We start from the raw sequence: 11,594 nt of genomic DNA on the forward strand, positions 1-11,594 counted from the left end.
ACATGATTTCATGAGTCAGGTAAGAGGAATAATAAAGTCTTTAAATATTTATGCACAAGTGCCAATAACATGACATTCAAAAACATATAAATAGTTTAATTAGCAGTAGTTATTATGTGTAATTTATTATGTATAATTTCTAATGTATTTGGCCATATAAATATAATGCCAATCAAGGGTCTTTCTAGTATTTAAATTAAAAAAAAAAAAAACAATGTCACAATTTCTTCTATTAAAAAAAAGGGGGGATTAATTTTGGTGGCAGAAATGTAATTCCAGTTCATATAAAGGTCAATGGTGAGAATCAATGGCTATAAAAGGATAACTAATCCTTGCAAAAGGATACCATACAGGGTATTAAGACTTTTCGCTTGTCATTGATTTTGAGGCAAAGGCTGCACAAGAAATCAAATGTGAGAAAAATTCAATTTTAACAAGGTATGTACGGATAAAAATCCAGTAAAATTGAAGTTGAAGTTGATATATGGATCTATGTTATATCGCTTTTGATTCTCAATCTTGACCGTTGCCGTGCTCAAGAAAAAAAATGCGTTCTTTTGTGTTTTTGTTGACGCCTGTTGTTTAGTAGCTTTTTTAAGCTAAAATTGAAAAAAGTTTCTGTTTTTGATGTGAAGGAATGTTTTTTGGGAGTAGGTTGGAGGTAATGTTTTTTGGGAGTAGGTTGGAGGTGAATTTGTAGTAAAAGGATCTTTTTGTTATGATAAAAGCAAAAGAACTTATCACTTGGTTATAACTTTTAATTTGCTGTTCTTCTTCTTCTTTATGGCTTTTGATTCATGGATCTCTCTGTGTCTGTCTGTTCCAGGCTTTGTTTCTTTTTGGAGTTTCCCCGTTGGGTTTCAGGGAAGAAAAATTAAGAAAAAAGTAAAAAGAGATTTCTACTGAAACTAAGACTGATTTCTTTCTTTTCTCTCTTACACACTTTCTGTTGTACATGACTATTTTTAGAGCCAAATATTATATGGATTCTACCTAATTAACTAAGAGAGGAATGGAGCACCTTACTTGGAAGATTAGTCTTACAAGTTTATAATATCTACTTTTGCAGCTAGATTTCTGGAGTTAAATTCAAACAAAATACATAAACAACGACCTTGGAACTTCTAGAAAATTTAGAGTTTGAAGCAATAGTATCACACGCTTCAACACTCCTCCTTGATACTTTTGCTGAAGACTCCAAATTAAGTTATCTTGGTGCATCAGCTCTCCAGTTTCTGCTTTGATTGGTTGTCTTTGGAGCACATCTCTCCAATTCTTTCATGGAGCACTTCTCTCCAACATTCTTCATTCACTTTTGGTGCACATCTCACCATTGCTTTGATTTTCTAGTGCTCTTCTCACCATTTTTATATTTTTCTGGTGCACTTCTCACCATTGAAATTCTCGTTCCTTAGAACATAAATTCTTCTTTTTTTTTTTTTCCTTAATTTGAAGCATAATGGCTTTCCCTTGTGCCAACAATCTTGATGAGTCTTTGAAGTTGTTCTTTACTAGAAATGCACCTTCAGCAGATTTTTCAGATTTGAGATTGAATCTTTGCTCTTGAGCTTGCAAAGATCCAATGAGTTCATTGATAGATAGCTTGCTAAGATCTTTTGATTGTTCAATTGCTACAATTCTTGGCTCAAATTTGTTTGGTGTACTTACTAATTCTCTCCATAAATTTTCATTTCATTAACAACCTTAACTAGTTTTGAAACATAATATTTAATAGTCTCTTCTTCATTCATCAGTTATGACTGAAATTTCCTTCTAAAATTTAACAACAGTCCTTACCTTTTCTAAACCTTGAAACTCCTCCTGAAGAGCATCCCAGGCCGATTTTGCTGTTGTTGCTTCCATAATCATTGGAAATATTGAATCATCTACTATTGAATGGAGAAATGAGAGTGCTTTGAAATTGTTTATTAAATCTTCCTTTTGTTTCTTCATCTTAGCAATAGTAGGATTGTCTTGAAGTAATGGTTCATAGCCCTTCTCAATTGTCTCCCACAGATCATATGCCGCGAGAAAAACTTTCATTTTGACAGACCAAAAGTTTTAGTTCTCCCCTTTGAACATTGATAGTGCTGGAAGTGAAGTATTTTCAGCCATGTTTCTTCAACAAGAGCAAACTCTGATTTGGTCCCTTAAGATCAATGAAGCTGTAATACCATTTGTTGGGTTTCAAGGAAGAAAACTAAGAAGAAAATAAGAGAGATTTCTGCTGAAACTAAGACTGATTTCTTGCTTTTCTTTTTTACACACTTTTTGCAGTATATGGCTATTTATATAGCTAAATATTACATGTTTTCGACCTAATCAACTAAGAGAGGAATGGAGCACTTTACTCAGAAGATTAGTCTCACAAGTTTAGATATATCATATCTACTTTTGCAGCTAGATTTCAGGAGTTAAATTCAAACCAAATACATAAACTACATTCTTGAAACTTGTAGAAAATTTGGAGTTTGAAGCAATCGTAGCACATCCTTAAACATTCCCAATTTACATTGGAAATTTCCCTTCTGTAAATTTTTGGGGGGAGAGAGAATTTGTTATTCATGTCAGATAGAAGCATTTAAATATTTGAAGTTGAATTCTTGGAGGTTCAAAATTCAATATTACTGGGCAAAAGCCAATTCAACTTGCCTCTAATAACAGTTTTGTTTATTAAGTGGATTGCAGCAACTTATATCCTTCGTGATGCAGTTCCGTGTTCCAATATTATATGAATCAAGTTCAAGATGATTTTGAATGGAATTGTTTTGATTTCTTCCTTTCACGCTGACCTTCCTTTAAGGGCTTCACCTCCACACTTCTCTCTCTCTCTCTCTCTCCCTCCCTCCCTCCTTCCCTCTGAGTTTTAACCTGAAGCTAGATGTGGTGATTTTGGTCTAAAAATTTGCTTCAATAGTTTGTGTATATATTCTTGCTGATACTACTATTTATGTACAACCTATTATCTATTCACAAGTCTTAATTAAACTTGCTATTGGAAGGCAGGAAGCTGAAAATGATGTTCAAGTAACATTATCTTTCTTGGAAAGACAATCTATGATGTTGATTTGCTTTCGTTATGAACAGGATATAAGTTTGTTTGTGGTTTTTGTGTTGCATGTGGCATTCAGGCAGGGATTGGTGGTCCAACCTGCATAATCTTCCAGGTTGTTTTCTGATATTATTGATGGTTGAATCATCTGTCAGATACTTTCCTGGAAAGCCAAATTGAATTCTTTTGCTTTTTATTTCTTTCTCCACCTCCTTCAAATATCATAGATTAAACTAGGTAGTGTATCATCCTTCTCATTGGACTGAGGAAACATTGATAATTTTTACCAGTAGGAAGAACTGAAGTACTTGTATCCTGTTTGTGCAACTACAAAGGAAAAGCTAAAGAAAACAAAATGGATAAAGTAATCACAAGTGATGGGAAGATGAGAACTCCTCTGCTGCCAGTTCTCAGTTTCAATTTTTACCATGACATTCCATTCCTGTAGTGATATTCAATTAAAAATTTAGGATGCACAATCTAAAATGTTGTTTCATTCAGCTAAAAGATAAACTTTCTCTAGATTATTTCTTCTGTGGCAATGCAATGTTTAAAAAGTGACGCTTGCATATTTAATTCAGTCTACACTGTACAGCCATTGGATAATATCATGACCCTAGTCTGCGTGGACTACAAGCCAAACGATTGGGTTTGGGCTGGGCCAAACCACATAACCCAGAAGTCAACCCTTAGGTGTTAGTAGTAGTTCACTAAGGCACTTATATACTTATCAGATCAAAAGTCCCTTTTTCAATGTGGGGCGTGGGGTGTTACAGATAATTCCCCCTATTTTTACATTTCATAGGGATCAGGACCAAGAATTTTTCTAGAAATTGGAAACAGTAGAGTAACATGCCCAAGGTTCTTATTTTAGCGCCAATTACCTTCCTTAATGAGAAAAAGCTATTGGCCCAATCAAAGGCCATTAACCTGTGGTGTGAGTCAAACAAACCAAAAATGGTGATTGTAGGATTGTATTGATCTTGTTTTATGTTTAATTTGAGGAAAAGAGCCTGTCAAGTGATTTTTCATTCAAGTTCCAAGCTAATAATGTTTTTGCCTCCAAATAAATGATCCAACTTCCTGGTGTGCCAAATCAAATGTAAATACCATCTGCTTAGTGCTGCCCATGGATAAAATTTTTGTACAAGTTTACATGTTTGCAATCTGTTGCAATGATCTGTGAATTGCTTTTTTTTTTTCATCACACTCACCCTAATGATCATGTTACTTTTTACATCAGTTCTGCAGTATATCATCTATTTCAAGCTGGATATGTTCATAAGATAGCAAAAAGCTGACGGATTCACATGCTTCACTTGAAACAAGGTTTGTAGTTCATGATAACGAAACTGTCATTTAGGTTTGAGAAAATCTCCGCCCGAAAGCTTTACTGCTGTTACTGTGAGCTGCTGAGTAACCATAAGTTGTGCCAAATCAAAGAATTAGCCATTGTTCCATGCAATCATCTCAAAAAAGTACCGTTATGGATGGGTCTCACAGTTGTTATGATCAATCTATACTAGATCAGGGGTCCTATTGCTGGCATCTGAATAAGAATGTAGGCCAGTATCCATTTTCTGATGATGGCAACCAAGAGATACATCTTTCAGCTGAGACACTTGAACAGCAGTGCACCCTTCTATCTTCATCTGGAACTGGTGGTTACTCTGTTCAGTCTACTACTAGTTTTTCCCCAAATGAAAGTGCAATTTCACAGCTAAATTCTCAGTCATGCCTAGTGGATCTGCATGATTCCTCTGAGAATACCAGCGGTTCATCAGATATAGACTCTTATGTTACCCACAAGCTGAGAGAACTGGAAACTGCAATGCTGGGTCCTATAGATGATCTTGACATATATAATATAATGACTCCAGCTGGATGCGACCAAATCACATCCGTGGAAGAGAAGTTTAAGTTTTTGGTAGAGATGATGTCCAGGGGCGATTTAAAAGAAGCACTTTGTGCTTGTGCTCAAGCAGTTGCAGATAATGATATGCTTACATTTGAATGGCTAACGACAGAGTTACGTCAGATGGTATCAGTTTCTGGTGAGCCAATTCAACGTTTGGGAGCCTACATGCTGGAAGGCCTTGTTGCAAGGTTGGAATCTTCAGGAAGTAATATATACAAAGCACTAAGATGCAAGGAGCCCGCAAGTGCTGAGCTTTTCTCTTACATGCAGATACTCGCTGAAGTCTGCCCATACCTCAAGTTTGGGTATATGTCAGCAAATGGAGCAATTGCTGAAGCAATGAAAGATGAAAGTAAAGTCCATATAATTGATTTTCAAATTTTACAAGGCTACCAGTGGGTCACCTTAATCCAGGCTCTTGCTGCTCAACCTGGAGGGCCTCCGCAGATTCGACTTACAGGCATTGATGATCCAACATCAGCATATGCTCGTGGAGGAGGACTTGATATAGTGGGGCAAAGACTATCGAGGCTTGCTGAATCATGTAATGTACCCTTTGAGTTCCATGCTGCTGGAGTTTCTGCTTCTGGAATTCAACTGGAGAATCTTGGAATTCGAGATGGTGAGGCTATTGCAGTTAATTTTGCATTAGCACTTCATCACTTGCCAGATGAAAGTGTGGGCACCCAAAATCATCGGGACAGGCTGTTGAGGTTGACTAAGAGCTTATCTCCCAAGGTTGTAACTCTTGTTGAGCAAGAATCAAATACTAATACTGCTCCGTTCCTTCCCCGTTTCATAGAGACATTGAACTATTATTTGGCTATCTTTGAATCAATTGATGTTACTCTACCAAGGGAGCACAAGGACCGGGTCAATGTTGAGCAGCACTGTCTTGCTGGGGAGGTTGTCAACGTTATAGCATGCGAGGGTGCTGAGAGAGTGGAGCGTCATGAACTTCTGGGTAAGTGGCGATCAAGGTTTACCATGGCTGGGTTTACACCCTATCCATTAAGCACTTTTGTGAATGCTACTATCAAAACTTTGCTGGAGACCTACTCCAAGAAGTACACTCTTGAAGAACGAGATGGAGCTGTATATCTTGGCTGGATGAACCGACCTATGATTGCTTCTTGTGCATGGAGTTGATAAACAGATGATATTTGAGGGACATGTATGCTTCAGACAGCTTTTGAGGCAAGATCATTTCATCATGTTTGTAGTTTAAATAGCATAACTTGAGTCATCAATGGATTATCTAGTAATGATGAATTGGTTAATTTGCAATATAAAGGCTCTTTAATCATCAAGTGTTAGCGTTAACTAGTGTTATATATATATATATATATATATATTTATATTTCTTTGATCTTTCTGAAGTGTATCCATGGTAGAATTGTCGCCAAGTCAGGCTGATTAATTTAACTGTTAGAACTCATTCCATTAATGGGATACACAAAGGCAAATAGAACAATGAAATAGAGATTTCTGTACTTGTATCTACGCCAATGTTGATAGGTTTTTCATAGCTAGTTGTAAACATCATCTTGAAGTGAGAGATTAAGAGGCTTATCTGAGGCCTCTTGGACTACTGAATCATGTCCAGATCTTCGAGAAAGGGCAAAAAAGAAGTGCTATATTTGTTTTTTTTTTTTTTTAATTTATTTATTTTTTTATATTATGCCATTTTAATTAATTTATGAAAATAATTAATCTATGATGTTTGTCTCAACGCTTATTTGGCAGATACATTTTCAGCTTAGCTAGTGTAGGAATTTCACAATGTTTGCATACGCAAAAATGGTTTCCCGGCCCCAATTTTGATTTAACTGCAAAAAGAACAAGTTTACAGATATCAGAAAATCTCAGGTGAAAACTATGACAAAGCACGGAAGTACAGCACTGGGATTTCTTACAATCAAAGATTCTGACTTGGCATACTGTGTTTCACTCTCTATCGATTCACACTCTTCTTTTACCCGATTATTAACCTTATTAACAACTGTTCCAGCAATTATCCTGCATACTATTGCTGCCCTTTCCATTTTCAACTTTGACAAGTTAATCATGTTTTCACTCAGCTCCTCACTATTTGTACTTAATCGAATCCCGTTCTTCCTGGTGTACTCTGTGTCAAAATTACATTGAATCATTCTGCAGACTCTGCAAGTGGGATCTTTACACAGCTCTGAAACTCGGATTGATTTTTCACTGTAACAGGACATTGTCGTGCCATAGAATCGCAAAAGCTCGTTTCCATCTACAGTGCTTCTTGGATGTGTCTTTTGTTGCTTATAGGCAGTCTCCTTTACCTTCTCTCTATATTTCTCAAACCTTTCAAGAATTTCAATTGAGTTCTTCACCCTAAAGACCCTTCGGATCTTCCTTGACGGCTTTGATGGGCTTGCTGATGCTCTATGGAAGATCATCTCAGTGATATTTCTTGCTGGGTCTCCCATTTTGAGCTCTGTTCAAAATGCAAAGAATTGATGCATAGTCAGAAACAAGAATTCCATTTTCATGTATGAGACTTTCTGTATAGAAGCTCCAGGAAGAATCAAATATGTACCAGCTTGCGCATGCATCAAAATACTTACCTTGTATAAATTCTTGTCCTATATTTGCATTTCATATATTTTTTTCCTTCTTTGTCAATATTGCAATGAAGTTCACAAACCATCACGCATAAAAGGGACCATTCTTAACCTTAAGCTGCAAGCGTACAAATAAGTCCCTATGTCCCTTCAATTAGTGGGGACTCCTTTAATCATATGGTATGCCCCTCTCGTTTTGTTTGCAAGCTGACCTTTCAATGGGATTCCAGTTTTTGGTAATTGGGTTGTGATGTGATACCAGGAAGGACATCACTCTAGCCAAATTTCCTATTTCACTTAATTCTCATGCTTAAACACTGTATTATAGACACCCTTCGATTAAATTTCCTAATCTCTGTTGATTATGAGTGGCCTGATGGTCAAGTGTTTACCTCACAACGCAAGTGATGAATTCAAAGCCTGGTAACAGACTAGAAGCATTGCCATTTCTATGAGGATGCTCGATTCCCCACTTTTATGAGGCTCAATAATTTTATGCAGAACCTCCTAAATACCTGCTTAATATTAGATGCTAAGCCTCATGCTTCATGCAGCATGAAGAAGTTAGCTATGAATGTCAAGACAACTTTTACGACTTATATGCTTATAAGGGGACTCTGCATGCATCTCATTTTCTTTTTCCTTCTGCAAGAACTTTCCAAATAGCATAGTAACCAACAAACATACATGCAATTTGCAACATAGAAGGACTGGACACTTACCAAAGTACCTTGTTCGTATGTGGTATCCCTTGATAATCACATCCCCAAATGATTTTCTGGTATGATGAATGAGCTTTCTGTCCAAGTGTTCCTTTTCAGGACTGCTGCTCCTCTTCCCATGGCATTTTTCTGGCTGGGCAACCGCATTGGTTAGCTTGCTCCCACAGTTGGCATTCTCCTTCAAGGACATCCACAAAGCGTGCATCTCTCCTCCCTCTTCTTCTTCTTCTTCCTCCAACTTTTATGTCTGCTAATGGAATGAGAGTAGTGCTCTGTATCTATGAAAGATCTTTTTGAACAAAGTAGGGTCAATTTGGAGGGTTGGTTCCGGTGGAGATTTGCGCCATAACGTGGCTGCATAATTTCGCCAGTTTTTGATAAAGCAAAGACAAAAATGGTGAATTTAAGGGCTTTTGTATCCTATCTACAGAGCATTTATAATGTCAGCCCCACTCAACAGTCCCCAGAGGTGTGCAAGAATCGTAGAAGAGAAACGAGCAACCAAAAGTTGAGGGCATGTTCCAATAGTTAAAATTCCTTTTCGACCTCTCTCAAAAGGTAAATGATTTTTACATCCTCAAATTATGTCAAAATTAAAGCAGCCTCCCGATTTTACAAAATTAATGGTTTAGTCTTTTATTTTAATTAGGTTTTTTCAAAAGGTGCATTGCACGTTTTTTCACTTTATGTATCGTAATTTTAATATTTTTAGATAAAATTTTTTTATATAATATAATAAAATATTATTATAATATATTGATTATTATTAAGATAATATAATAATTTTTTATTTTTTATAACATGTGTATTTTATGTGCACTCATAATTTTTAAATTAAGTTAATAAAAATGAAAGCATATTAATAAAAATAAAAAATTATAAAAATAAAATTTATTATAAAAAATTTATTATTATAATATAATTTTATAATTAATGTTTTATAAATATATAAATTTAATTATTTATTATTTTGCTGATCATATATTTTTGTATTAAATTTTTTCAATAATGAAGTGCTAAGTTTATAAAACTAATTAGCTTTTAGAATTTTATAATTTTTATAAAATATATATAATTAGAGTAAAAAGTTTTAACTTTTTTCAGCCCTATTTAAGAATATATATATAATAGTAAAATAAATTTAATTTAGTATGATTTCGTGTTGATCTTTTTTATTTTTAGTTATTTTTTATTATGTTTTTAATTTTATTTGCTAAAATTAATTGTGAACATCCATATTAATAAATATTAATATTATTAATTTTTATTTGATATATAATATTTTATATAATTTCATATTTTCTTATGATATGGAGAAAAATTTTAAAATAAAATTGATAAATATATTAAAACTAATAAATTAATAACTAAAATTTTCATTTTATATAAAAGATAATATATATATTAGTAGAATAAAAAAATACTGATATTAATATATTATTATTTTTAATTGGAATGATTATAGTAAAAATTATATAAATATTTATTTGGTTTACAGTAACTAATTTATAATGTATTTTTAAATTAAACTTTTTATAATTATTTTTCTAAAATAAATGTTAAATTTTAACAATAGAAATTGTTAAATAAAAAAAATTAAAATTCTATTAAATGATATACACTTGTATTCACATAAAAATTGAACTCTTTATGTATCAAATATCAATTTATGTTAATATTTAAATATGAGTTAATTAAATTAAAATAATAATTTTATATTTAAAGTATGATTTTTAATTCTTTTTATGTGTATTTATTATTTATCAAATTAGGATAAAATTATAATATTAAAATTATTATATTTTTTTATATGTGCACACATTAATATTTTTAAATTTTTAATAATGTACTATTTTATAATAAAAAATTAGTATTATAAATTCTAGTTATCCTATTAATTATATTAATTTTATAATTAAACTCAATTTTTTAAATAATATATATTTACCTATGTTGACCCCGTGTAGCTCAAAATGAGCATTGATTTTGATGATAACAAAACTCAAACAGAATCTATCTAACCCAACTTTAAAGTGATGTGTAGATTCATTCTCTTATTCATAAAGAATTTTTGAAGTTACATTTAAGGAGGAAGAATACTCAAAAGCATTCCAAGACAAATTCAAAGTGAGAAAAGAATGAGAATATGAAAGCCAAGACTCGAAGTAAAAGTATGAAAGTCATAAAGTTAGAGATTGAGTCTTAAGGTCTTATGTGAAAAGAATAGATGAGAATTTAGTCAAAAGGAGCTCAAAAATGAAACTTTATTTTCTGATTACTTTTTCTCATCATGACCTTGGATACTGCTATTGGAACTTATTTTTCTTAAGGTCCAAATTTTTTTACAAGTTGAGACATGCAGCTGTTGACTTAGTTTGCTAACTGATTTGCTAAAATATTAGTTTGCTAATGTGTTTGCTAAAACATTAGTTTACTAACCAGTTTACTACTGTTGCCAAAATTTCATTAGTTTGCTAAATGATCAGAGCCCCTCAACTTCGCACAAGAGGACAAAATAACGGCCATTTTGTCTTAAGCAGTGTGTATAACGTTCCAAAAAGGTTTCAAACAGTCTAAAATGATTTGGGACTATAAATACACCTTCTTTACTTCATTTTATTTTTGATGAAGGCTTACATTTGAACTCCAACCTTGATTTTCATTTATTGCTTTCATTCAACAGCTTTAAAGTCTTTGAGCTACCATTGGCAAATCAACTCATCTCTTCTTTATAGTTTGATTTGTATTGAGTAAGAGTGAGTGTTAAAACATTAAGTTGCATTTGAGTAAGAGTGAGTGTTAAAACATTAAGTTGCATTTAAGAGAGTTGTACAAGCACCTATTGAAGCTTGAGAGAGAGTAAGTGTGAATCATTTAATCTTGTTGGTTATAGTGATTCCGATTTTGTTGGAAGTAGATTGGATAGAAAAAGTACTTCAGGTACTTGTCAATTTCTTGGTCTTGCACTAGTTTCTTGGCACAGTAAGAAACAAACTTCAGTAGCTTTATCTACAAATTGAGGTAATATATAGCTGCTAGTAGTTGTGTTGCTCAAATTTTATGGATGAAACAACAATTGGAAGATTTTGGTTTAAAATATAATCTTGTTCCAATTAGGTGTGACAACACTAGTGCCATAAACTTGATCAAAAATCCAGTCCAACATTCAAGAACAAAACATATTGAGACCAGACATCATTTTATTAGAGATCATATTCAAAATGGAAATATCAAAATTGAATTTGTTGACTCTGAAAATCAACTTACAGATATCTTTACAAAACCACTTAATGAGGAAACCTTTTGTA

The 11,594-nt window shown here is 33.3% G+C and overlaps 2 protein-coding genes across 2 annotated transcripts; one reads left to right on the top strand and one right to left on the bottom strand.

Moving 5' to 3' along the window:
- Positions 1–323: 323 nt before the first annotated feature.
- LOC110665214 (scarecrow-like protein 21) lies at positions 324–6,280 on the top strand. Its single transcript, XM_021825240.2, has 2 exons — positions 324–438; positions 4,296–6,280. Exon 2 carries the CDS (start codon positions 4,512–4,514, stop codon positions 6,117–6,119), a length of 1,608 nt encoding a protein of 535 aa, XP_021680932.2. The 5' UTR covers positions 324–438; positions 4,296–4,511; the 3' UTR covers positions 6,120–6,280.
- A 481-nt stretch (positions 6,281–6,761) lies between these two features.
- Positions 6,762–8,747, bottom strand: LOC110665216 (uncharacterized). Its single transcript, XM_021825241.2, has 2 exons — positions 8,287–8,747; positions 6,762–7,437 (listed from the first exon to the last, which is right to left on the bottom strand). The coding sequence occupies exons 1-2, from the start codon at positions 8,489–8,491 to the stop codon at positions 6,836–6,838; spliced, it is 807 nt and encodes a 268-aa protein (XP_021680933.2). The 5' UTR covers positions 8,492–8,747; the 3' UTR covers positions 6,762–6,835.
- Positions 8,748–11,594: the final 2,847 nt, after the last annotated feature.

Source organism: Hevea brasiliensis, chromosome 4 (assembly GCF_030052815.1).
Source record: "Hevea brasiliensis isolate MT/VB/25A 57/8 chromosome 4, ASM3005281v1, whole genome shotgun sequence".
Taxonomy (NCBI): Eukaryota; Viridiplantae; Streptophyta; class Magnoliopsida; order Malpighiales; family Euphorbiaceae; genus Hevea; species Hevea brasiliensis.